This window comes from Sarcophilus harrisii, chromosome 6 (assembly GCF_902635505.1).
Source record: "Sarcophilus harrisii chromosome 6, mSarHar1.11, whole genome shotgun sequence".
In the NCBI taxonomy this organism is placed as follows: Eukaryota; Metazoa; Chordata; class Mammalia; order Dasyuromorphia; family Dasyuridae; genus Sarcophilus; species Sarcophilus harrisii.
In genome coordinates this window covers 218,018,840-218,045,952 of record NC_045431.1, presented here as the reverse complement: position 1 = coordinate 218,045,952, position 27,113 = coordinate 218,018,840, and the positions used below count along the sequence as shown (strand labels likewise).

General features: G+C 52.6%; 1 protein-coding gene across 4 annotated transcripts in view; it reads left to right on the top strand.

Moving 5' to 3' along the window:
* Positions 1-14,258: 14,258 nt before the first annotated feature.
* PAX6 (paired box 6) overlaps positions 14,259-27,113 on the top strand; it is a 28,208-nt gene continuing 15,353 nt past the window's right edge. The window contains exons 1-6 of one of the 4 annotated variants that reach the window (XM_023506308.2): positions 14,259-15,070; positions 20,046-20,122; positions 20,552-20,606; positions 24,877-25,007; positions 25,805-25,846; positions 25,941-26,156. In XM_023506308.2, coding sequence (XP_023362076.1) covers positions 20,597-20,606; positions 24,877-25,007; positions 25,805-25,846; positions 25,941-26,156 — 399 coding nt within the window. In that variant the 5' untranslated portion in view covers positions 14,259-15,070; positions 20,046-20,122; positions 20,552-20,596. Of the gene's footprint in view, positions 15,071-20,045; positions 20,123-20,551; positions 20,607-23,149; positions 23,534-24,876; positions 25,008-25,804; positions 25,847-25,940; positions 26,157-27,113 lie in introns of those variants that run through there. The other 3 variants (XM_023506309.2, XM_031941450.1, XM_031941451.1) reach the window with 3 other exon arrangements.

Genomic DNA, 27,113 nt, shown 5'->3' with positions numbered 1-27,113 from the left:
CTAGGACATGGCTATAGTCGATTTCCTAGGCTAGGTAAATCATTTGATTTCTCTTTGAGTGAAGAGCGCAAAGAACCAGAAACTCCTCGGTTCTCAGCTTGGAAACTATACGAGATTTGAGGGAAGTTCTCGTTCTCTCTCTCTCTCTCTCTCTCTCTCTCTCTCTCTCTCTCTCTCTCTCTCTCTCTCTGGAAGCAGAGGCTACCCAAGTTCCATTGGAAATACAAAAGACCAAGCCCAAGACTTGGGCGCTCTGTTAACTTTGGGGAGTCAAGGTGGCTAAGGATCTCTTGGAGGGCGGGGGTGGAATATGGGAGTAGCGTAAAGGTGAAGAATCAGGGGGCTGATGACCCCCAAAAGAAGACAAAGAGGCACCCTCCTTCACCCTAAATCTCCTTACTTCTAAAAGGGCGAAGGAAAAGTGAAGCAAGATAGCAAATAAGCAGGATCGGAAGGAAGCCGAAGGCAGAGGGAAAGCATCGAGAGGCGGCGGGGAGGGCGAGCGGGCCGACGGTCAGCGCTGCGGTGGAGGACGGGCACGGGCAATCCCCGGCAGCCTAGAGTCGCCTGGGCGCGCGTTCAGTATCCGCGGGGCCCGGGGAATCTGGGGCCGAGCAAAAAGCCCCGCGAAAATTTGCCGGAAGGGGCGGAGGTGGGGGAGGTGTCGGACAGAGAGCCGGGAGGCCCAGGGTAAGTCCCCCGAGCAGCGAGTGTTTACGTGGGTGCCCCCTTATCTTATATGTAACAGCAATATATATGTTAATTGAAAACTTCGGAATTTCAAAAGGTTGTGACAAGTTATAATTTGTCTTGTCACTGTCTCCAGCCCTTCTTTAGCTCGCCTCCCTCGCGCGCCTGTCAGCTAGCAGCTTGCCTAACTCGTTGACTTCCTCACTCATGGCACGGAAATGACAAATGCGCTGCTTTATCCGTACAATTTATTTCATTATCGTTGCCAGCACGAAGCATCACAATCAATCATAAGGAAGTCCAGTTGGCAGATGTCAATCTTGGTGGGGTTTTGTACGTCTCAGTCTATATTTAATCCAATTATAAGGGTCACGGAGTAAGTGCCAATCCTCTTGTTACAACTCACATCTTATTCGAGATTTAAAGTTAAAAAAAAAAAAAGTCAACTCCTATCACATGAACCTTTGAGGGAGGGGGAAGGCTGTGGGGAAGAGAGGAGAGGAAGCTCTGGAACCACCCCCCCCCCCTTTCCCCTTCTCCCTTTCTCCAAGTCCTTATTTCCCTCCCACTCACCTCCTTTCTCCAGTTTAAATTAGGCAGCCTTCAATTTTCATTAAAGACGAGGGGACGGAGCCAGTTTTCCGAGTGTTTGTGCAAATGAAGGCTCTTATTTATTATTATCGCTATTGTTATTGTGCTTTTAAAGGTAGGTTTCACGATGGAAGACGTTTCCGCCGGTTGCCCATTCGAATACAATCGAAGCCCAGCCTTGTCACGTTGAGAAAAAGTGCATTTCTAACATCCAGGACGTGCCTGTCTACTTTCGGCGGATTGCCTCCAATCACCCCCAGGGAATCCAGCTAATGCCTCGGCCTGCGCCCGCCTGGGACTCGGAGAAGGGCGGAGGACCATCCGACGAGGTGCCAGGGCCGCCCGCTCGTTAGCAACGAGTGGGAAAGGGGAGGCAGAGTGCGAAAGGAGTCCTGGCAACCTGGAGGCGAAAGGAGGCCGGGGCTAAGCGAACTGAACCCGCAGCCAGGAGTTTCTGAACTGGCAACTTACCTGCAGAGAAGAAACTAGCACAAAATATTTCCAATTGGGCGTTTAGTAAATTTTCTTTGGGGGGGGGGGGGAGTGAGAACTTGTCGAGTTCAAAGTGGGGACGGGAGTGGTTACCTGTCGGGAGGGACGGCAGAAAATATGCCTGAGATGGAAGAAAGGGTTAAGGTATAGATAATGAGAGTGAACATTAGCCAGTCACCGGAGCGGCCGCGAGGTATGGCAAATATTAGCTCTGCTAAATATCTCCCGTTTTCGACGCTCGAATTGACAAAAAAGATTCTTCTCGTTTAGAACTAGAACCCAGTTCGTGTAGAAACAAGGAGGGGGAGAGGGTGCTGAAGGAAAGGCAGGGAGGAGAGAGAATGAAAATCACACTTCAGCGAATTCGATGTATGGCTGCGAGCGTCGTTTCTGCAGTTGGAAATTACTCAGGATTGTTCCCAGAATTCTGCCCCAATCGGGAGACCCTTTTCCCTAGCGCTTCTCCCCCTTTTTGGTGTCTATTTGCCTCAATAAATCATTTTAACCACCCATCTCCAAAGAAAGACTATCCCCCCCCCCCCAAATCCTGACTATTAAAGACAGAAAGCCCATTCTCATCTGTGTTGAATACTAAAGTAGAAACCCAGGGATTCGGAGGGCGTGGGGTGGGATGGAGGGAGAAGGCAACAAACAAACATCCCCTTGGATGTTTGGGACTTTTGAGGCGTTCTCAGGTTCCATTGTCACCCCGCGTCCAAAGACGGACACAGGGCGAGTTACCGATCTGGCTGCCCTGGGAGGAGGCTTGGGTCAGTCCCAGCAAGCGGCTGGGTAGGCATAAAGTAGTGAAAATAAAACGTACCTTGGACGCGAACCACACATCCTAGACACCGAATGAGCCTCTCGCCTTCCAGCCAAAGCACACCCTGGGAGCAGCACACAGGCTCGCTCTAATTGTTCCTCAGCACCCCCACCCCCAGCTCTGTCCTCGCCCCCACCTTCATCTCGACCCCTGACTGCACTCCTCAAGCTTCGCCCGCTCTGAGGTGGTCCCTTAGCGGCTCCGGGCCCAGTCGGCCACGCCACGCCACGGTAAACAAAGTGCGCGGAGGGGCGGCTTAGCGCTGCTTCAGTTCTGCTTGGCTAGAGAACTGAGGCTTCTCATTACGTTGGGTGTTGGGGAATTACTCAAGGCCCGGCCAGGCTGGGGCTGGGGGCAGCCTCGGGGAACAAATATGAAGAGTGCACGTCGAATCACCCACGGCCAATCCAGCCTCAAGCTTCTCAACTCAGAGACATTTTCGGGATTCGACCTGCCTCCAGACCCGGTCAGCCGGGGCCAGAGGGGTCCCGGACTTCTTCCTCATGTTGAGTTTGAGACCCAGGTGCTTCCGGTGGCCCTCCTCTGGCCTGGGAAGGGAGGGTCTGGGAAGGTGCCGGAGTGAGGCCTAGTTCGGGCCACCCGGGGGTTGGTTCTTTCTGGGAGGGGGCGGGGGAACCGGCTTCGGGACCTCTGGGACCATCCTGACACACAAGGACGGAGAATGCCTGCTGGCCGGCAGGGCTAAGGTCGTGGGGATGCCGCTCGGTGCAGCACCAATGCCGCTCCCCGCCTTCCCTTGTTTAAAAAAAAAAAAAAAGGAGTGGGGGCTGGGGGCTGGGGGCTGGGGACGGAAACTACAGAGGTCTTGGGTGCCAGGAGCTCCAAGCAGGGTCCCGTTTCCCTGGAGAAAGAAAGGGACGCTAGCCAGAGCCGAGGTGTCCCCTGGGCTCCCCCTCTGGGCCGGAGGCAGACAGAGCCCGGGGCCAGGAGCACCTGGGTATTAACGAGTCTCCCCCGAGAGAATCCAGTTGGCACGTGTGGGGGGCTGAGGAGGGGTGGGGCAGCTGCTCTTAAACCCGCCCCTCGTCCCCTCGGGGCCCCCGCTCTGCCCCCTGGCCCTCTCTCCCACCGAGGCAGCTCGCTGTCCCCTCCCCTCCCAGTGTCCCCTCTGTCCCCCTCCTAGGACTGCGGCTCCAGCCCTCTCCCTCTCCCTCTCTCTGCTCCCTCCCCCGCGCATCACCGTCTCTTCTTTAAGCTAAAAAGGCAAACAGAGAGAAGCCTGCTTCAACGTTGGCCGGGAGCTGGCCCGCCGCCCCGCTAAGCAGGCCGGGCTGGGCCGCGCCTTCACGCCCGAGCGCTCCCCGGAGCGCGGCCCAGGCTGCCAGCGGGAGCCGGGGGCCCTTTTATTGACAGCCAGATAAGCAGGCGGGGGCCGTGGCGTTTCCAACGCGGCTCTCGAGCACCCTGCTGGGTTGCAGGGATCCGCGCTCCCTTAATGGCCACGACGCCAAACAAGCGAAGAAAACACCTTGGGGACCGCCCCTGACCCGGGCCAGGCAAAGCCAGCTCCGGGCCCCCAGCTGGCCCTGCCCGCCTGCCAGGGAGGCAGGAAGCGGAGAGGGAGGGGGCGGAAAAGCAAGGGGGCCAGAGAGTAGCTTCGCTAAGGGCACCGAAGGGCCGGCGGGCCCCCAAGGTCTGGGAAGTCCCCGCACTCATTTGAACCTAAGGCCCAGTCACAGCGAGGGGAGGAGGGAGCTTCCCTGCTGGACGAGGAGGGGGACGAGAGATCCCGGTATAGCGGGAACCTTTATACTTTTTTTTTTTTTTTTTTTTTTTTTTTTAACGAAGCTAGATTGAGACCTCCTTTGATGGGGAGAAGGTTCACGAGGAGATTGGGGCAGAGAAAAAGGGGTAAGAAAAAACCCTTCGCTGGGTACCTTAACCCAGGCCAGGGGAGGAGAAAACAAGGAGGAAGAAGAGCCTGCAAAAAGAAAATCCGGGGCCAGGCCAAAAGGAGATTTGAAAATGCCTTTCCCCTTTCCGAGGCCTAGCCTTAGCTACTGCTACCTATTACCGGCAGGTAGAGGACGGAAATGTAGGTGTAGAGGAAAAGTATAGTAAGCAGCACCCCCCCCCCTTCCCCCGTCCTCAACTACTAAGGAGAATAGGAACAGAGCTGAGCTGGAATGGAAAAAGGAAAACCCCAAGGGGTAACCAATCCGGGTAGTCTCCTCCAGGCCTGGGAAGTTGACCCCGGGAGCCCTGCACCTGCTCAGGTATCTTCTCCCTCTCCTTTCTCAGGGGGAAGGAAGGGGTCGCTGTGACTCTGGTACATCCCCCATCTCCAGAGCCCCAACTCAATTTAAAAAGAAAGCCTGGGTTTTCTGTGGAGACCAAGTGTCCCCCAGCTTCATGACCGTTTTCCACAGGAAACCCTCAAAGGGCAAATGACGTTCGAAGGAGGTTTCATATTTGCCGAAAACTGATGCGATACCTCCTCCCACCTTCCTCACCCACTTCACACATTCTCTGAAGCTGCTTCTTCCTACTCTCCGAGGCCCCCGAGGCCCCCCGGTTCTCGGAAATGAAATTTAGCTATGTCCAAGTACTGGCGTGGGAGTGGAGATTGAAGCGAGGAGAGAGAGAAGCGGGAAACGAGATTAAAGAAAGGCGAAGAAGTGGGGACGTAGGTTTGGGTCCTGACCCCTGGGACAGTCAGTCCCGGTTCGAACCAATTTTTTTTTTTCCTTTCCCTGTGAGGTGCAAGAAAAAAAAAAAAAAACCAATAGCAAGAAAGCCAGACAGCAGCCCAGCGGAGCATCCTGGTAGGAAGGAGGTGCTAAGCTGCCTCCTAGAAAGGGGGAGAGCTTGGCCCTGGGATTTCCCTTATGTCTCAGCCACTGGGCCACAGAACCATGGAGCCAATCTAATGTAAAAAACGAAATAAACCAGAATTTGTGCCCTAAATTCAGCACTAGGACTCGAAAAGCTTGGAGTCCTTGCACTTGGATGGAGATTCCCCCCCTCTCCCCATGTCAAGCTGGCAGAGCAGTGGGAACTCTGAGCCAGAGTTCCTCTTCCCCCTTGTAAAATTCGGAATAAGAGGCAAAGGGGCAGGACAGAGAGCTCAGAGGTAGATAGATAGCTTCTTTCCACCCTGGGCCAGGAATAGGGACCTCCATCCCTTCTCTAATCTCCTTCAGAAAACCAGTGACCCCCATTGTTGCTGCCCCTCGGTCTCTCGAAAAAGTATCTTTTTATCTGGGAAGGCGGAGTTTGGGGTTGATTGGGAGACACTAAAGATCCAGGACAGGTGAGAGAAAACTCTCAGGTCCCAGAGCACAGGTGTCCAATAGGGGGCCGAAGCTGACAAGACACTCTTTTCGTGCTGGGGAATAAAGTTTCCCTGGGGGATTATACGGTCTTAATTAAGAGAATTGGGAGAGGAAACAAAAGTCCCCAAACCCTTCCAAATTAGAGTGAGCTGGACAAGAGGGCTTTGCCCAACAGGAGACAGCCTGGAAAAAGCAGGGGAGCCTAGGGGTTTCGTGTGGAGAGTGGGTGGGACAGAGGAGCCCTAAGCCCCAAGCCGAAGAGGAGGGTTTCGGGACTGGAGGGGGGAAGGCGTTTCCACTGTGGGCTGAGATCTAAAAATTTCTTATTAGCCGAGGGAGCGCTAACTACTGGCCGGCGTGACGTCACGAGGGCCATCCAGCCAATAAGGGCGGTGCTGGGGTTGATATTAAGGGAAAGTTAAGAGCACAGCGGAGCAACCCTTTTTATTGTCATTGACATTTAAACTGTGTGGCAGGTTCTTAGGTAGAAACGCGCTGTCAGACCTGCCACTTACCTTTCCTAGCAGCGGTTGAAAAGTGTGGGAACCCGCACGGCGGCGGCGCAGCTCCCCTGCCTCCCTCCCTCTAACAGGTAACACCTTGGGGAGGGTGGGGGAACATTTGCTCGCTTCCTACTGGTTTCACCCCCAAAACGATTTTGGCTGAAAATGGAGTCGAATGGCGTGGACTGGGCTAGGGGAGAAGAAAAGGGAGGAGAGTTCATTCCTGAGAGGGGCTGGGGAAGGCCTCTGCCGTTTCCCCAAACGTGGGGTCCCCTGTCTAGAAACGAACTTCCTCAGTCTGTGACCCGTAGGAGATAGTCTGGGAGTGGAGGGTGCTTCTCAGGACTGAAGGATGCAGGTGGGGTGGGGAGCGGGGGAAGATTCTATTACGTGTCAGAGGCTCCTTAAGAAGGGGAAAAATGTTTGGGGGAGGGGAAAGGGGATTCTGCTTAGAGCTTCCAGGATTGTTCCCCGAGGGGTGTGCGTGTGTGTGTTCATGCTTTATCTACAGGTCTAAAATGGGACACACACACACACACACACACACACTCTCACTCACATTTCCGAAAAGGCACTTCTGGGCAGTGGAGGGTAGAACAGATGGAGAACTTAGTAGTTTTGAGCACTTCGGCCCACCGGGCTGGCAAAAGAAGGGGAAAGCGGGAGAAGCAAAAGTTTCTCCCGATTAGAAAGTGTTGATACTTGAACTAGAGAAAGGTCTAAATATTGCATGTGGTTCTCAGAGTTCAACGAGAAATGGAAGAATGCGGTCCGCATAGTTGGGTAGCACGTTAAATCCCCAGACCGTGTGATTTGAGCTCTGCTAAGGGAAGACCTAATAATTAGCGATTTTCACTGAGCTAGAACGGGGGGCTCGTGTTACCGCGGGCGCTGAGCTCTTAGCTCCTGTAAAAGCCTCCCACTAGGCGCTGGGGGCGTAGTCCGAAGAGTTCGGGGCCGCGAGCAGAGCAGGGGCCCGGCTGGAGCTGGGACCGTAATGCTGGACGGGAAACCCAGAGAGTAGGGAGGAATTGGAAGGGGAGGGAGGGAGATCTTCAGAGTGAATCTCCCAGGATCTCTGCTGAAAGTTTCCCCCAAGTTGCTGGGGGAAAGAGGAGTACAGAGCCCAGATTTGAAGTGGGGGTTGCTGGACTAGAGGCTCTAAATGGGTCCGTGTGTCCAAAATGAGATGACTAGCAAATATAGAGAGTGGGGCCCTGAAAACGTGGGAATGACTCTTAGGCGCTTGAACAGGCATTTCCATGGGGCCGGGCCTTAGCTGGCTCCCCTCCCCCTCTCGCTCCAACCCCCCCATCTCTGATCCCTCTCCAGGTGGCCCCTCTCCTGAGACCTTTGCCACCTTCCAGGAGAAGTAGTTTCCTGTTCACAGAACCTCTGATAAGAGCCACCCTAGAAAAATCAGGGACTTTGAAAGCAAAAGGAAAGGATAAATTTACTTCTTTCCCGCCCCACCCCCTTCTAAACACCCTAAGCTGCTCTCCACTTGCCCTGAGAGAAAGAAAGGGGTAGAGAGAAAAGGGTGAGGGAGAACGGGAGTTCAGGGAGGCAGCCCAGAAGCGGCTTACCTGGGTCCTGGGGTTCTCTCCTCTACTTTCCCCTCAAACCAGGCAGGCGGACGGGCAGCTTGCGTTCACCTCCCTGGGAAATGGACCTTCTCCTCCAGCAATAAATCAAAGCCCATCCATCCCCGGGCCTCCTCCCTAATTAGAGATGTTTATTGAAGATTGTGTTTATTCGGCTGTCAGGGCGAGAAAAAGCTGCGATATAATTATCCCTGACCAGATAGTCCTGTCTCTCTGTTGAGCCCAGCTCCGGCTGCGCATCGAGCTAGGCAGGGGTCCTCGTCGCCTTCTTTCTCTTTCCGTCCCCCCCCCCCCATTCCTTTTCCAAACGTTGCAATATTCTGAATTGTCAAAGAAGTGTAAAATTCCAATTTCTCTAAATCCTGGGTGTTTGATGCTTATGGGTTTTAGAGCTGGATTGAGTGAAGGACAGAATGGGGGGAAAGAAGGACCCCAACTCCACCCCACGGCCAGGGAGTAGAGTGACAGAAAGAAGCCCAAACTTTCTTCAGGCTCCAGCAGAAAAGCTTGGCGCCCTCCCCAAGAGACCAAACAACCTCCCTGGATCTCAGTCCTTCTGAGAAAAAAAAAGAGAGAGAGAGAGAGAGACCTTTTAGAGAGACAGGGGATTGATGACTTTTCGAAGCGATTCGTTAAATTGACAAAGGCGCCAGAAAGTGTGGCTGCTTTTTCTTGTTTGCTTGTTGTGCTCTTCCTCGGTGGATAGTTGTTTTTGTTATTGCTGTTGTTATTATGATTTTTTGGAAGAGGTAGCTTCTACCTCCCCTTTCCCCCGAAGGTACTTTACGCATCCAGAACTCGTGGAGGGCCTCCACAATCTGCTTGGCGCCCCCAAGTTCTCTCGCTTCCTCCATTCCGATCGCCCGGGCCCGAGCTAAGTCTGGGGAGTTCCCAGGGATCGGGCTAGTGGGGGCCGTTTGTTTTCCCAAGGCGCTCAGTGTTTGTGTCACCATCTGGAAGGCTGTGTCAGGGAGTGATGAAAAGCGCCGGATTTCTCCCTAATTGAAAATACATTTTTGGAGAGGCCGCTCTGACAAATATCAGGGCTCCCGGCTTTTGATCCCTTTCTGCCGCCTCGCTTCTCCAGCCGCTAATAAAACTCGCATTGAGCCTCCTTAGCTCCTTGATTAACAGACAGATTAACTCTTACCAGGGTTGGGAACAGCTTGTCCCAATCAATGTCATTTTAAAAGGCCGTCAAGATGTGCTTAGCTTTCCTCTCTGAGTATCCCTCCCTCCCTCCCTCCTTTTTCTGTAGCGACCCCCCCCTCCCCCGTCTCCCAAATCTCCCAACAGATTCTGGATTCCCCGGTCCCTGCGTCTATCTATACTGAGGGGAGACTTTGGGCCTGGGCCTGGGCTCCGGGGCCCCCAGATTGCACGGCCGCTGAGTAAAGGTGGGCGGCGTTTCGCGGACCGGGTTTGGTTCGCTTTGGAACGCTTTTCCTCGAAGTTACGCCGGCCGGGCCCTAGGACAGGGAGCGAGGAGAAAGGCAGAGGCGGGAGCGGGAGCGTCGGTGGCCGAGGCCGAAGCGGGGTGCAAACTTTTGCGGCAGTTTGCAGAGTGTCGGCCTGGGGCATTCTGGATTCCAGAGGTGACTCCCGCCTAGGTAAGCAGGCACCGAGTGTCCCGCAGGCAAAAGCCGCGCAGACCAGCCTCTCGGGCCTCGTCTGTCTCTCCACTGAGCCACCGGCCTGGACAAGAGGACTTTAAGCTTTTTTCCTAAGTATTTCAGAAAGAAGAAATCGCGAGGCGTTTGCCATCCGAACGTTCAGTGGAGAGCACGGACCCGGGTTTTTCGGATTCTCTCAGCATTTAGCAGGAGGAGAGAATGGATCAGAGCCCAGCGGCTTCCCCAGCGGCCTGGGTCCCCAGCTCCCCCAAGGCTCCAGCGCAGCCTGCAGGGGTTTCTCACGCCGCCGCCTCTTCGCTGCGCCAGCGTTCCCTGCGAGGAAAGCAAGCGTGGCTCGGCTTTTAGGCTTTTTCGAGCTAGGGAAAGGAGCCGACTGGCAGCAAAGGTGGTGGTACCAGGCCCTGACGGGAGAGATTGTTGGGGATTTTTCTAGCCTGTGGACCGAGGGGGTGGACTTTAGGGTCACCGGATCCCGCTCGCCGGGAAGAAGCTCGCTTCTTGTAGCCTCGCCAGGGAGTTCTCTCTCCGAATCCTGGAGAGATCCCTCTCGGCCCAAGCCCATTTTCTTGGCCAGGCCTGGAGAGGAGCGGTACTTTGAGCTGTCAGGTTAAGCAGATGTGCTCAAATCCAGCTCTAACCTGGCGCCTGCCTCTCCCCCCACAAAAAAACAGATGGCTCCTTTCCTTCTCGTGGCTGCACAGCTCGAATTTGTCGGTCTGACATTTAGAAGGACCACATTTCAGACCGGTGACAGCGACCGGGAATCACTTCCCAGATAGAAGGGAAGCTGGAGTCGGGTTTTCTACCTAAAGTGCAGTGATCCTAAATAGCTTCCCAGAAGACATCCCCCATTACCTGTTCTCCTCTCCCTCATCCTTACCCGTTCTCAGACAGAGCTGGACAGGGAAATGTGGTGGAAGCAGGGTAAGGAGTGGGGGTACCGAGACTTGAAAGTCTCTGTCAACTAGCGGCCCTCGCCCCCACACACAGATGAGAGCTTCCCAAGGAAGCTTCCGAGGTGAGTCCAATTCTCCGGCCCCGGGAAGAGATTTCCCCAGAACCTCCCGCCATTGGACAGCGGCCCCCGGGCGGCCCCTGGCAAAGACCAGAAGAGAGAGTGGCAAAGACAAGTTAAAACGAAACAAGCCTCGGGTGTGCCTTCCCAGGGCACTGGGCGGTGGGCAAAGGCTCGGATCTTTCTGAGGGGGGAGCAGTTAGAGGAAGGCGGTCCACCTTCTTCCAGCGGGCGAGAGGAAGCCCGGAGGTGTACGGACAGAGTGCGTGCCGAAGTTAAAATGGCGCCCTGAGAGTTGGCTCAACTTTGCAGACTTCAATCCGGCGCTGGCTCCCACCCCGGCCCTTCTCTCCCTCCCTATTTTTTTTTTTTCCTGGTGTCGGTCCGTAGCAGGTACTTGAAGGCGCCTCTGAGATTCTGCTGAGAGGAGGGCATCGGGCATACCAAGGACCTTCCCTGAGGACAGTCTAGGTGGGGAGAAAGAGCAACTTCCCCCTCCTCCTTGTTCTTCCCAAACTCTCTCCCTCCGTGCTCTGTGTTTCTCAAGTCCTCATGAACTAGGAACGACCAAATCCATTTTGGTCTCGGGGATTTGTGTCTGTTTTCCAAGTCTTTCCTTCTTCCCCTTTTGCCCCCAACCCCCTACCCCACCCCAGTGACGTCAGGGCATTCAGACATTCCCTCCTCTTTAAGATTTTTTTGTGTTAAAACATTTTTAGAGGTGGGGGTGGGGGGTGGAGAGGGAGAAGTGAAGGAGGGAGTGGACACAAAGAGCCCTGTGCCCTGGGGGGAAATAGCAACAAGATTATGCGGTCGCTTCCTTCAGAGCTTTTGCTTAAGAAGGTGCTAATCCACCGAATGGCTAATTGAGAGGTTGTAAAAATGATATTCGCCTGTAAATCAGACTGAGCAGTGAGGGATTTTTTTTTTTTCTTCCAGCCCTTCATTCCCACCTCTCAAGCCTTATGGAGTAGAATTGGAACTACTCTGGCAAGAAAAAGGGAGGGAAAGAGAAAGGCAGAAAAGCCACCTATTTCTATTGAACCTGGGATTCATTTCCCGGCTTCTTATTTTTTGGCTCCTCCGAAATTCGCGGTTTTACAAAATCCCGCGCGGGCTCTCTCTATTTGCAAACGAGAGGACTTAGGAGCAAGAGCAGGCTTGGGGACAGTATTAGCCGTGTGACGGTGGAGGAGGGGGAGACCCTCATTTCCACCAGCCCCTGTCCTCAGGGCTCAGGTGAATAAAGGCCCCAGGCCCGCAGTCTTTACAGCACCTCAGATTTGTATCCCAGCCTCTCCAGGTGCTCCATCCCTCCCGTGAGGTCCTAAGATGGGAAGCGCGGCCCTAGGCAGTGACAGGGGGTCGAGGAGGACGCAATATAGGGCATTCTGGGAGTTTGTGACCAGTTCAGGCTCTGACAAGGAAAGGCCTCCGCCTCTCTCACGCAGCCGAGTCTCAGCTACTGGATGGAGGCCGCAAGGGTTGAGAGGCACGGGGACAACCCCTAGTTTCTATGTCCCCAACCCCCGCCCCCTCGCGAGACTACAAACCAGAGCCCTCTGAGGTCAGGCCAGGCCAGACCAGGCCAGGCCGGACCCCGAAGCCGCTCTCCACCTGTTCCCAGCCCTATAGTGAGTCCCCAAGACCCCGGGGAGCAGTGGTCCCACGAGTCTTTGTGGAGCCCTTTGGGGCTGGCCCGGAGAGCTAGAGCTGGGAGTAGGGATGAAAAGCCAGGCGGCGGGCGGGCACGGAAAGGGGACGGGCCGACCAGGCCCAGGCCCAAGGCCGGGCCCGGGCCCAGGCCAAGAGGACTGCGGAGGGCTGGAAAGGGCAAGACCCGAAGGAAGCCTCGAGTCCCGGAGGCAGCGGCCCACCTCTCCCTCGCCCCTCCCCGTCCCATGCTCTCGGGCCGGGGTTCCAGGCCCGCTTCTCCGCTGCCTCGTTTGTCTCCTCATTGTCCCCGCTATGCGGCGGCGGCGGCGGCGGCGCTGCTTGTCACGGTCGCATTCAGGGCCTGGAGACTTTATTGATGAGCATTGACTTTTACCACTTTTCACATGTCAAGAGAAGTCAAGTGTACCCGGCAACGGCTTCATTTTATGCTTGGCGCATCGGGGCTCCCCCTCTTCGGCGCTACTTTCAGGGCCTCTCCGCCCGCCCTCAATCCAAGGGTCACCCCCTTCCCTGCCCTCACCCCCCGCCCCCAGCCCAGCCCGCCCCCCAGCACGGTCCCGCGGGCAGCTCCCCCAGCCCTTTGGCGCAGAGGGCGCGGGGCATCGCGGGCCGAGCCGGGCGCTCCCATGTCACCTTAAATGCTGGCGCCGAGGGGTGGCTTTGGAGTTTACTGAGGTGTGTCCTAATCGTCCGGCATTCAACAAATGGACTTCTGGTGTGTGGTCAGAACAGAAAAGTCATTTACTTACTTTCTCCCCCGGTTTTCTGGCGACAGCTGAAGGGGCGCCGCCTCTGCTGGGTCTCGGGAAAGAGCTGCTATGGAGGCGCACGCACACACGCACACACGCCCCGCAACACACTCGCTGCACAACACCCGTAACATAATCACTGACACTCGGGCGCACTCCGGCACACTGACACACCAGCGTTCCCGGCACGTACACTCGCTCGAGCACCGACGGACCGCCACCCAGCCTCCCCATCCCTCCCCCACCCCCACGCGCTCACACGCGCACACTCACCCACACGCTCCCACTCCCACTCGCTCCAGCATTGGCCGTTCCCCCCCCAGCCGCCAGCACTCCCCCCCTTCCCTTATCCGCCCTTATCCCCCCTTCCCCTCCTCTCGGGTGTCTGAAAACCCGCCGCACTTAGTCAACAAATGGCACGTGGGAGAGGCTGGTGGTGAGTGTTTGGTGAGGACTCTCCAGGGCTTCTCAATACACAAAGTAAATGGCGTGTTTACTCGGCCCTCTCCAGCCCCTGCCCGGCCTCCGCTCCAAGGCGGGGCTGCAGAAAGGAGCCAGCCAGAAGAAAAGGCCGGGGGTGGAGGGTGAAGACGCCGGGGCAGCCCGATGGAGAGTGGCTTGGGGAACGGCACCACTAGGAAAGGCGCTCGGCCCTCCGACGTCTAGGCGTTGACTTCTGCTTCCCCCCTGACCTCCATTATGAAAACCCGAACTGTTTACGAGCAAATAAACTCTCTCTCCCTCCCTCTCCGTTCCCCCCACCCCCACCGGGCGCGCTCTCTTCTCCTCCCTTTCTCCTTTCTTTTCTCCTCCTCCCTCCCCTCCCCCCACCTCATCTTCCTCTGGGTCCGAAAAGGTGGGCTTGGGAAGCATCCGCGCTATCTGCAGTCTTCAGGTTCGGCCTCCCCAGGCCTGAGAGAGGACCGGGGGCGGGGAGGGGGGGCGGGGCGGGGCGGCAGGGCCACGTTGGGTTGTAGTTGGTGGGAAGGGGCCGGGCCACGCCGGAGAGGAACTTGCTCCATCAGTCAGATTGTGCGCCTAGCTCCCAGTGCGGAGGGGAGGGGGGGGGGGGGGGGGGGGGAGGGGGGGGGGGGGGGGGGGGGGGGGGGGGGGGAGAAGAAAGGGGGCGGAGGAGAGACAGAGCGGGGAGGGAACTCGGCCTCGCCAGCCCAGCAGCCTCCACTCAACTTTCCCAAGAGAGCCCCGCCAGAAAGCAGGGCCACCGTGGAGTCTAGAACCTGCCGGGAGCCCTCTTGGAACGCCGAGATGCTAGAACGAGAGAGAGGGGGGGGAGAAACCCCGCCGAAGAGTAAAAATTCATCGGAGGAGCCGCAAACAAGTGTATTCATATTCAAACAAATGGACCAATTGAACCAGGCAGAGCGAGGGAGCGTCCAATCGGCGGCCGGGAGGCCCTGGAGCTGCTTTGCATAAAGCAATATTTTGTGTGGGAGAGAGCAGTGCATTTGCATGTTGCGGAGTGATTAGTGGGTTTGAAAAGAGAGCCGTAGCTCAGCCTCATTTCCCGCTCTGGTTAAGGCGCAGGAGGAAGTGTTTTGCTGGCGGATGATGACAGAGGTCAGGCTTCGCTAATGGGCCAGTGAAGAGCGGTGGAGGCGAGACAGGGAGCCGGCACACACACATTAATACACTTGAACCATCACCAATCAGCTTAGGTGTGCTCTGTCTCCCGGTACTTCCCTCACACACTCTCACTCTCCAGTCACTGACAGCCCATTGTATTGTCAATCTCTGTCTCCTTCCCAGGGATTCGAGAATTTCTTTCCTCACAAACCAAAGCAGCAGCTTTCCTGGAGAAAACTCTTCCCGGCATCTCCTTTAAAACACCATCCTTTTCCAACCGTTGCGGTCTTTCAAAATAATCCAAAAAAACAAACAAGCCCCAAACCAAACAAAAGCAAAAAACAAACAAACAAACAAACAAACAAAACTCTTGACAGGAGCTTTTGACAACAAGACAGGATGCCTCAGGAAGGTGAGTCTGCTCATTTCTTCTTCTCACTTCTTCCTTTTCATTTTAATATTTAGACAGGTCTCTGCTAACCTCCCCCCCCCTCCTTTCCTCCTTCCCCCTCCCTTTTTCTTCCCCTCCCCCAACTGCAAAGCGACAGAGTTTGTCCGGAGAAGTTTCTATCCAGGAGTGCAAACTTTCTGCTTCCAGGGACAGTGAATGTTCTCTGGAGCTTAAGGTACAGCATCTAGCATGGAATAAGAGGGATGCCCGCAGCCGCAGCAGCAAGGAAAGAGGCAGTACCAGCAGAATCGGCCCCAAGCTCCGAGCTTCAAGCTTCGGGCTCTAGGCTCCGGGCTCGGGCTCCAGGCTCCAGGGCGGGACAGAGTCAGTGAGCCGAGAGAAGCAGATCGTGAGCCGATTGAATCCTGATCGTCATCATCATAAAAATTATAACAATAATCATAAAGGGGCTGGAAGCCCAGCAATCCTCAGCGCGGTGGAAACGCTCGGTTAACGTGACTATGATCTACCCGCCCGCCTTCCTCAGCCAGCCCCGGGATCGAGAAGCCAGACCTTCGTCTTTCTCCGGCTCCGGGCTCCGTCGGCTCCGCCGGGCCTCCAATCGTGCCTCCGATCGAGGGGAAGAAACAGGCCGAGGGGACTGGGAACGGCTCTGGGAGCCGCGGCTTCGGCCTCGCTTTGTGCTTTCCAGAAACGAAGCTCCGGCCTCTGTGATGGAGGAGAGAATCCCCGCGTAAAAAAATGGAAGGCACTCGCTAGCTCCTAGGGAGGGGAGTAGGGGGAAGGAGAAAGAAAGGGAAACAGGCAGGAATGCAAGAGACAGAGAGAAAAGAGGGGGGGGGGGGGCGGGAGAGAAAGTCATCCTTGGCGAACCAATTCTCAGTAGTTTATCTTCAGGGAACTCTGAACCGACCTGAAGGACATGTCAGTTTCAATCAAGGGCCCTAAGATCGCAGAGAACTTGTCCAACGCGCCGACAACTTTGCAACTCTCAGCTCCCCTCGAGCTGGAAGATTTCCCTTCAAGTGTAAGAGCCCTATCCCTTCCTTCCTCCGTAGATCTCCGGAGAAGCCGGGAGTCTCTCTCTCCCCCTCTCTGCGGGCCCTTCGAAGGATGTGGAATTAGTTTTAGAGAGCCTGGTTTTGACCAACCTGCAACCAATAATTTCAATTCAACAAGTTTCTGGGAGAAGAGGCGAATTGATATTTTTAAAAGGAAAAAAAAATCCTTATTATGTCCTTGTTTTTTCCCCCCTTCTCTGGGCCTAGTTAATTAACCTGAACTCTCTCCTACTCTTCTCCCTCCTCCCACCCAGCCCCCCAAACCCCCTAATTTAGTTAAGTCCTCACCTGCTTAATTAATCCCAGCGGTTCCCAGAGCTCTTTGGATCTGGGGGGGGGGGCTCTCAGTTAAAGTGTCTTTGCAAAGTTCTCAAAGTTCTTGACTCTTTTCGCTGAGCAGAATTTCTTAGTCCCCAAGCGCCATCATGGCACTGATTTTTTTTTTTTTTTAAAGCCAGTGTGATTGTGAGAAAATGGATTTGAATTTCAAGTAGTAAAGGCTTTCTGTCTGGAGGATGGGGAAAAAAAAATAACTCCCCCAAAGTTTGGAAAGATTTCTAAAAAGTTTACAAAACAAAGTGAACCCCACTTCTTTCCTCAAATCCATGTGGAACGTTTAACTCGAACTTGGAAGTGTTTTCGCTTTCTTCTGTGTGTTTTATGTTTGTGTTCGGCGAGTTGGGCTGGGGGTAGGGGCGGGAATAAAATATAGATGCAAAGTTCTGAGCCTGACCATTTTTTCTCCCGAAAGTAAACTAACAATTGTCTTGGACATTAGAGTTGTTTTGGTTTGGTTTCGTTTCGGTTTTATAGCCGGTGACCTTTGTAAATATCTGAAGGCAAATTGATTCGTTTTTCTCTTATTTGACCCCAGAGAGTAAAACTTAATGGCTAATTACGTTTGGGTTTGGGAGGTGTGTGCGTGTGCGTGTGTGTGTGCTGAACTGCCCTAAGGTGATAAGTTTCTATCGGGATTTGGAAATAGGGTGGGGGGTAGGGGACACCGACTGGAAGTGTAGGCCTGCAACTGAGGGGAGCAGGTTTGCTGCTGAGCGCTTTAAAGGCTTGAGATTCTTGAAGGTGGCTTTAGCAGCCCCTTCCCTTTCCCGGCATTTTTCTTGGCCCCTCCATACAAAGCAGGGTAAAGGGGAGACAGAAGCGAGGGAGTTCGGAGACCTCCCGGTGTTGTCCAGGCATTTCCCTGGTCCAGGTCCCTGATGGGAATCTTAGTTTTTCTGGCTGTCAGGATGGCGCGAGTTTCGTTGTTGTTTTTTGACCTCATGTTGACGATTACTTAGGTAATTAGTTTTTTTTTTCTTTCAGAAAGAGGAGGGGGTGAGTAAAGAAAAAGGAAAAAAAAAAAAGATGGAGGAATGGGGGAGAATGGGGGAGCTTAAATCTGAAGCTCTCCTGTCTTCCAGATGTTTAGTTTTTTTTTTTTTCTTCGAAAAATTACTTAGCAACGTCTCCTCAGAGTCATCGGTATATTTTTGTTTTAAATCTGCGACAACTGGGTGCAGATGGGGGAGGGGGAGGCGATTTCGGTTTGCGATGTACGCGGGGTAACCTTCGAGAGAGTTAGCAGAAGTTTAAGCCCAGCCGGGAGAATTTATTTTCTCTGTGTGCCACTGTCTCTTTACCTCCCCTCCTCCCCTCGAAGCCTTGTGTTTCTGAGTCCTATGTCAAAAACTCAAAGCCGTTCTTTGGGGGCAGACCGGGCTAGGGTCTCTGTCCCGTGTGTGCTCGTGCAGACGTGTTCGGTGTGTTAAAGGCAGGGACGGAGCTGCTGCTCTCGCGGGGAAGCCCTGGGAGATACGGGGCTCGCGGCGAGGCTCGGCCCCCTTCAAGCCTGCCTCGGTCGGTGAGCAGGTACCCCTCCGGAGCAGCCAGGATTTACCAGTCCAAGTCTCGCAGGCTGCGAGAAAGTGCTCGGTGGAGGGGTATATTACTCTTGTTGTTTTCTGGATTTTAACAGGCTGAAAGCTAGTTAATGAATGATTCCCTGGATGACCCTGAATAAATTAACGTGGCTTTTTGAATTCCCTATCATTCGCAGATAGACAAAAATTAATATTCATCACGGACACAAAAGATACAGAACGAGTATTTTTAGGCTTAAAAAAGGGGGAGGAGGGAAGATATTAAGCTGAAGGCAGCAAGTATTACATTATGTTCTCTTCTTTTTTTCTCTTCTCTTCTCTTCTCTTCTCTTCTCTTCTCTTCTCTTCTCTTCTCTTCTCTTCTCTTCTCTTCTCTTCTCTTTCCTTTCCCTTCTCTTCTCTTCCCTTCCCTTCTCTCTTACTCCCTCTCCCTCTTTTTAAGCAATCCTCTTGAATGAGTTCTTTATTACAATTGTCTCTTTCCAATTAAGCTCCCCACCGAGCTGTTGTATCTTTTTACAGCCCCTAACAACTCACACCAGTAACACAATTACCGCCAGATATTTATAACGAGAAATTACTTTTCTATTTTCTCGAAAGGCTTCTTTAAAAAAAAAAAAAAAGCCCAAGCCAGAGGTGGGGGTGGGGGGAGCATAAGGGGGAGCACTGGGGGTGGGGGGGCACCGGCGTTGGGTCGCGGCACCGCTAATGAAGAGAGAAGGTCCTTTCTGTTCTCTTTGTGAGCGGTGGGTTGTTGGTCCGTTCAGATGGAAGCTGTGTTGCCGGTGAGGGAGGCTCGGTTTGGCTCTTTGGGTTTGGGGAGAGGAGGAGAATGGGAGTCATTGTTCCCCGTCTGTCGGCTTTGTTGACCGGTTCTCACCCCCTCCCGTTCTTACTTTTTAGAGCACTGAGGCGAGGTAGACAGCGTGTGTCACAGTACAGTGAGGAGGGGGAAGATCTAAAGACCAAAAAAGAAGTTAATCACAATAAGTGGAGTTTGGGGGGAAAAAAGTTGGGAGCTCCACTTTAAAAGTCCCAGAAGGAGTGGGGGGTGGGAGAGAGGAGAGAGAGAGAGAGAGAGAGAGAGAGAGAGAGAGAGAGAGGCCAGTCGGGAGGGGGGGGGGGAGAGGAGGGGGGGGGGGGGGGGGGCAGCAGCGGCAGTGTTGGGTTCCGTTTGCCGGTAGGAAGATTGGGGCCCAAGAGGCTGGGAAGGAAGGAGAAAGAAACCCTGAAGCAGGGCTGAATTTCCCTTGGGCCTGCGCCTCCCGGTTGATGGGAAGTTAAGCAGTTCCCAAGGCCTAGGCCCTGGCCTGGCTGGTTGGCAACCTCGCTCAGACATCCCCTTCAAAAAGCAAACAGGTATTACCCCCCTTTCCCCTTCCTCCCTTCCTTCCTTTTCTCTTTCTCTTCCTCCTCCTCTCCTTTTCTTCCTCCAGTCTTTCAATTTTCCAACTCTTCTTTTCCCTCCTCTCATTTTTTTGACTCCTCTTTTCTCTTGCTTTTTTCCCTTCTTCCCTTGTCTCCATTTCTTTCCTCCCTCCCGTTCCATTTCATCTTCTTTCTTTTTCCATATCTTTTTTCTTTTATTCTCCCTCCTCTCTTTTCTTCTATTCTTCTTTTCCCTCTTCCTCTTCTTTTTTCTTCAGCTTACCTTTTCCCTCCTCTCCCCCATCTCTCTTTACTCTTGCTCTTTCCTTTTTTTTCTTATCTCTAATTTGATATCTCCTTTATTTACTCCCCTCTCTTTCTCTTTATTTCTCTCCCCTCGTGGCATATTCAAAGTAATTTCTGAGTTTCCAACTTCTTTTTAGAGTCAAGCAGAAGGAGTCTCTTCTTCAGTCCCAAGACCTTTTTGTGCATGTTGGGGAGGGGGAGAGCTTGATTTGGGGGTTTCCTTGCTGTCTGGTTGTTCTGCAAAGGCTTCAGCCGAACCTCGGGCTTTAACTTGTTTGTCTGTGAAGCAAACCTTTGAGAACCTGGCTCAATGACACTTTGAAATATACTTTTTTTTCCTTTCTTTCCTCTTTGCTTTAGGGGGAAGACTTTAACTAGGGACGTGCAGATGTGTAAGTCCTCACATTGTAAGCGAGGACAGTCATCCCAGATCTCAGGCAAGTTTGAGGAGGGAAGGAGTCCTTGTTTGGAGGTTTTTAAAAAATCACCAAAAGAAGGTGGGAAGAGAGGGGAAGATAAATTGTTCATCCAGAAAGCTCCATCGGCTTAAAGGGGGGGGGGGGGAAACATCCAAATTAAAACTAAAACTAGAAACATGATGCCAGTTGACTAGAGGGTTAAGTGATCTGAGGAACTGTGAAAGATTAGGATGATTTTCTTTCTAAGAAAAAAATTAAGGGGGCAAAATTTGCACGAATTGGAGATTCTTATTGATGCTCCTCATTTGTCGCCTTGTGGTCATAGCTATCAGTTTATTAGAAGAAGCTCTATCTCCCGCTCTCTACAAGACTTATTTCCATTAGCGCTAAGCTAGGCCTGCCCTGAGCCCTGCAACTCCTGATTAATGCTTGTTTTATTGCTAATAGAGCCCTATATCCGAGCCACGTGGGATCCCGCTGCCTCAAGCCACCATGCAGAACAGTAAGTGTTTCTGGTCTTTCTTTGCTGACCTCGGGAAGCGCCTCAGAAGCTTAGGGGATCCGAATTGGAGGAAGCGTAGGACCCGGGTGGTGGAAAAAGAAATCGAAGGCCTGGAGGAGCTTGACCAGACGGCCTGTGGGCTGCTGGGGCCCTGCTGCCGTCTCGGTGCTACTGGCTAGAGACTAGAATTTAGTTTTTGGTAGTGATCGTGGGGGTCGGGACGGGGAGAATGTGTGGATTTTTTGGTTTGGTTTGGTTTGAGGGCATTTTTTTTGAGGGCGCAATCTCAGCTTCTGGGGAAACCAGCCTGGGCGGTCAAAAACTGCTGTCCAAGGTTCTCTGAAATTGTTATCCACTAAGTATCCCTGAAACTCACTTGGAAACTGCTTCCTACTGACCCTACCCAGTCGTGAGCTCCAGACTGAGTTGGGCTGGGCGGGTTGGGGCGGGCTTCTTCGGGTTGCATGAAGGGGGGGGGGGTCCTCTGGGATGCCACACTCGGACTGTGCTCAATTCTCTGTGGTTAGTGTCATCCTCGGGCAACCCCAGGAAAGGAATCCCAAGGGAAAGGAGAGAGTCTCAGGCCTCACAGCGGGGTCTAGGGGAGCAATAAAGGTGCTCGACTCTTTCACAGGGGGCAGTTGGCTCCCCTGGCCTCAGTGGACCAAAAGGAAAGACTTAATACTCGGGGTAGTGACTGACCCTCGTGGGCCGTCAGATGAGGAAGGTTTTTCTAGTTCTAGAAAAGGGTCAGTCAGTTTTCTTTATTTCAGTGTGGACCAGTCGGGCGCCAGACTAAGGGTCCTCTATCATCCGTATTGGGTCCCTAAATGTACAATAAACTCAGGGAGGGTTCTCCACTCCCAGTCTTCTCTCCCTTCGTTTCCAGGCCCTTTCGCTGAGGTGGGAGGGAAATTTGGGGGACTCGGTTTTCTATTGTAAACGGCCGGCGAGTGTCTGGCGAGGAGAAGGCAGGCTTGCCAGGACCCGAGAGGCCCTAAATCGGCAGTGCAAACGGCACCCAGGTCATGCTCAGAATAGGTCCAGAGAACACACGGCCCTAGGTTCAGGACAGCGGAATTAACCGACCGGAGGAGAGTCTGAGAAACTGTGGCAAGACCCACCTTTCCCTACTCTGCCTTTTGCCTCATCCTGATCCGTTCTGTCCAAAGTCTTGAGCAGGCTCGTGGACTTCCCCTGCAAGTTTCCCTCCAGTTCTAGTCCGGGTTCTGTTCAGGGAACCGTCCACTCCACCATCTTTTTTTCTTTCCTCCTGAGCTCTGAACCTCCCCTCGGTAACGTTTCAAGGCCGCCCAGGCCCGTGGGAGGGAGTTGTAGTTAAGGGGCGAGGAAAGTCCCCAGTCCCCGGCGCAGGCCCTGAGCACGCAGAGGACGTACGTGGTGCTCGGGGTTCGGCTGAGGCGTGCTGGGGCTTGGGCGGAAGACGGGACCCGCGCGGGGGAGGCCCCTGGGTTGCGGTCTAGGAGGCCTCAGTCTCCTTCCTCCACCCGCGCCTTCCCCCCTCGGTTCCTTTCCTCCCTTCCCCCGTTCCTGGCTGCTCTTGGCCTTGATGTGGCGAGGGGAGTTTATGTTAATAGCAGATGCCTTCGCACCGCCCCGGTGTCAGCTCTCCCCGCGCCGCTGGGGCCTCCTGGGCGCGACCGGGCGCAGCCCCGACTTGGCCGCGGGGTCGCGGGCGGGCCGAGCGGGCTTTGTGCGCCTCGCTCCTGGGTGTGTGCTAGGCGCGGAGCCGCCAAATTGACACCATATGTTTTCCTATTAGATGCCTCGCAATAGAATACAAGGCGCATAATCATCGCCACTGGGAGAGAGCTACACTCCTCCCCGGGGAAATGATACAATGATTAAGGCTTAACCTCTTAAGGGGAACTTGGAGCCCGGCTTTCTTCGATGCCATTTCGATGCTGGGAGAGACGCCCCGGCCCCCGAGCCTCCTCAGGACCCAGCCTGAGAGGGCACCTCGGGCCCAGTGAATCCCTTGGGGGGAGAGGATGGGGTGACCTCGCCTGCAAGAATCGTTTCCCATCTACTTGCCTTGGGCTCTCTCTCTCTCTCTCTCTCTCTCTCTCTCTCTCTCTCTCTCTCTCTCTCTCTCTCTTTCTCTCACTACCTCTTTATCCGTCATTTTCGGGGGGGAAGACATGATGTAGCGGATTCTGAGATCCCAACATCCCGAGAAGGATTTAACGAGGATACTCCTTGGCTAAGTGGCGTGGGGAGCAGAGAACAGCCAAGAAAGGGGTGGGGGAGGAGGCGAGGGCAGCAAAGACCAGATCGAACGTTCCCGTGCAGGCCTGGGTCGGGTGGAATACTGCACATTGCTCTAGCGCCGGGCCCCACTGGCTCGACGTTCAAACACCCAAACTGCATGTCACTTCGCATCGAGTGAGTGGCGAGCGCACCCCTTCGGTTATGTCCGCGCAGAGCCCGTGGCTACCCTTAGAACGCGGCTCCCCTGGAAGGCGAAACCAGTAGAGTCCCATCTCGTCTGAGTGATATCCAAATAGGGACAGAAAGGGTCGTTTTATCATGGTACTATTTGTCGTGACGATGCAATTTCCAGGAGCGGAGCACTGTCATAAAGTGACAGGTCTGCCACAAGTGCTCCGACTGATCTTTTCAATTAGCCTTCCATGCATGATCCGGAGCGACTTCCGCCTATTTCCAGAAATTAAGCTCAAACTTGACGTGCAGCTAGTTTTATTTTAAAGACAAATGTCAGAGAGGCTCATCATATTTTCCCCCCTCTTCTATATTTAGAGCTTATTTATTGCTAAGAAGCCCAGGCTCCTGGAGTCCATTTATCAGGAGGCTCCAAAGAAGGAGAGGAGAGCAGAGGAGAGCAGAAGAGAAGAGATAGTCAGAGCTTCTCCTAGGAGGGCTTTTCTGTAGAGTCGGGGCTCCAGGTTGGAGATTTTTAAGGAGGTTGCAAATGCGATTTGCCGGTTTGGGGAGCCGAGGGTTTCCTGGGGAACAAGAGCAGGAGATAGGAAGCCACCACATTTCTCCAGATCAGAAAATGGAGTTGAGGCTGCAGGACGGATTAAAAAGGGGATCTGTGCTTGGGTGTTACTGGGTTGTAAGGGGGAAGCTAAATGGAGAGGGGGGAGGATGCTTTTCGTGGACATTTTTCCCTTTGCTCTCCCTTCTTTTTTCTCTCTTTGATTCTCTTCTTTTCTATCCTTTGCTTCTGGGACAGCTGTAGCGATGAGTATCTCAGGGGCAGAAGCTGAAGTATCAGCCACAAAGCAAGCAATTCCAGTCACTGGAAGCCTTTCGTTTCTCGCACCTTTTGGAGATGGGTGGGGGGAGAGCTAGGGACCTGAACAACTCTGCCTTTGGTCAGCTATAGTTTTGATCCTGTGTCTCGGCTGCATTGTAGGAACTGAGAAGGAATGGCCGATCGGGGGCTGTAGGTTTGGTGCCCAGATTGGAGAGAAAGGCTGGTAGTGGTGGTGGGGGATATATATATATATATATATATATATACACACACACATATACATATATGTACATATGTATGTGTATGTATGTATATACTTCTCTACTCTTTTTGTCTTTTCTCTTCTCTCTATATTAAAAAAGAAATGTGACCTCACTCCATATATTTGGAACATTACCTTGAATTTTATTGACTCAAAACTTGTAGACAGAGAGCTTGCAGGGAGACACCCGGAGTGGAGTTTATTATTTTGTCATTGTTAGACGGAGTGCTCAGTTTAGGAATCCAGAGATGGGTGCAGACCATCCAGTCTTGAAACTAAGAGATCAGAATCTCGAGAACGATCGCCAGGGGTTTTTAATCTGTGCTGGGGGGTTAGAGGTTTGAGGGTGAAGTAAAGTGGGCAGAGCGTTCAAACTCATTCCTTTGGCTGTCTCCGACTTTCTGGGTTGAAAAATCCCAGTGATAAATGGGAATTGTCTTCCTGGGAGCTCAGACGAAGCTGCGAGGGGGGGTTGATAGGACGGGAGTATTTGCTATTGGGTACATAGCTGTGTCGGTTGTGATGGAAGAATGCCTTTTTCTGTTGTCCTTGATCAATAGCAGCAACCTGATGGTAGAGGTTGTCATGGATCCGCAGGTAGCTGAGGATGCTATTTTTTTTTTGTTGTTCCCCCCACCCTCTATTTCTATCTCTATTTCTCCCCTTCTTTCCCTCTCCCCCCGTCGACCTCCCTCTCTCCCTCTCTCCCTTTCTCCCCTTCCCTGTCCCTGTCCCTCTTTCTTTCTCTGCTTTCTTTCTCCTAGGTCACAGTGGAGTGAATCAGCTCGGTGGTGTATTTGTCAACGGGCGGCCACTGCCGGATTCCACCCGCCAGAAGATCGTGGAACTAGCTCACAGCGGGGCCCGGCCGTGTGACATTTCCCGAATTCTGCAGGTGATCCTCGGCTACGCCTCCCCACTTGCTTCCAAAGGCCACCGCTCTGAACGCACTCTCTCCATCTTTTACCGTAAAAGCTTTAATTACGGACCCCCGCCCCTGCTCCCTGTATTCCACCCTGCCCCCACCCCCCTTTCCTGTCTCCCTCACCCATCTACCCCGACTACCTTTTCAACCTGGGTCAGTTACCTACGATTATTCATCTGCTTTAAGGGGAAAAAAATTAAAAAGAAACTTTACTTAATTTTTAAAAAAATATCCCATCTACTTTTATTTGGTAAAAGATTTATTCTCGTTACAGTTAGTGAACTGTAATAAACGGAATTATATATAAACTGACATTTGATCCCTCTATTCACTTCGGATTCCAAGATACCTGTGTGCCCTAGACTTTACTTTTTTTTTTTTTTAATATAGATTTATTAGATTATAAAGACAAGGTTATTTGGCCCCCGATCCCGTTATCCCTCGTGGGCACGTTCAGTATGGAAACCGAAATAATCAATTTTCAGTTTATTTTCCCTTTTTGACCACTAACAAACCAACATATCGATTGTAAGCAGTCAAAGACGATTAATTTAGTTTTTGTTCATCTTCAGGCAGGGAGGAATAGAGTAGTTTTGGTTTTGCTTTTGGTTTTTAAGAACCTTTTAAAATGGGTTTTTTAAAATTCCAGATGTTTTAAAGTATCATCACATTTGTAGTGTTTAGGGGCCACAAATGTAATTTTAAGAAAAAAAAAACCTCTCTAAAGTAAGTTCTCATACCATTGAAGGTATATTTTTGTGTTATAGACCCATGCAGATGCAAAAGTCCAAGTGCTGGACAATCAAAACGTAAGCTTGTCCTTGTTTAATGCATACTTAAACAATTTTATTTTTGTCTTGAAATTATTAATAATGTGGTTTTCTGTCCGCTTCCCCTGTGCAGGTATCCAATGGATGTGTGAGTAAGATTCTGGGCAGGTATTACGAGACCGGCTCCATCAGGCCCAGAGCCATCGGAGGGAGCAAGCCCCGGGTAGCGACTCCCGAAGTTGTCAGCAAAATAGCCCAATATAAACGAGAGTGCCCGTCCATCTTTGCTTGGGAAATCCGAGACAGATTGCTGTCGGAGGGGGTCTGTACCAACGACAACATACCCAGCGTAAGTTCATGGGAATACCGAAGCAACACCTTGTCACTCGCTCTTCGGATTCTCTTCCTCCCTCTCTCCTTTCCTTCCTTCTTTCCTTCTGTTCTTTATTTCTTCTTTTCCTCCTTCTTTTTCTTCCTCCCTTGCCCCTTTCTTCCCCCTTTTCTTTCCTTCTCTCTTTTCTTTGCCTTTCCTTCTCACTTCCTTCCTAATTCCCCTTTAAATTCTTCCCCTTTCATCTCTCTCTCTGTCTCTGTCTGTCTGTCTCTCTCTCCTCTCTCTCTTTCTCCCCTTACCTCTCCTTTTCTTTAATCTTCTCCTCCCTTCCATTCTCTTTCATTCCCTTCTCTTCCCTTTCTCTCTTCTCCCTCTCCTCTTTCCTTCCTCCCTTCTTTTCCCTTATTTTTCCTTGTTCCTTCCTTCTTCTTGTTCTTTTTGTTCTTGTTCTTGTTCTTCTTGTTCTTGTTCTTCTTGTTCTTGTTCTTGTTCTTCTTGTTGTTCTTGTTCTTCTTCTTGTTGTTGTTGTTGTTCTTCTTCTTCTTCTTCTTCTCCTCCTCCTCCTTTTCCTTCTTTTCTTCCTCCTCCTCCTCTTCCCTTTCTCTAATTCTGGATTGGACCCCTCCCTTGTCTCTGGGCACCTGGATCACTATAAGGTGGATACAGTTTCTTTTGTCCTGTTCTAAAATGATCTGAGTGTGGGGGAGTTCATGTGATTTGTGTGCTGCCAGGTAATGATAACTGGGAAGCTCAGGAGATAGAGCAATTTATTTCGAGAGAAAAAGAAAGAAAGAAAGAAAGAAAGAAAGAAAGAAAGAAAGAAAGAAAGAAAGAAAGAAAGAAAGAAAGAAAGAAAGAAAGAAAATGAAAGAAAGAAGGAAAGAAAAAAGAAAATGAAAGAAAGAAGGAAAGAAAGAAAAAAGAAAACGAAAGAAAGAAGGAAAGAAAGAAAGAAAGAGGGAAGGAGGGAAG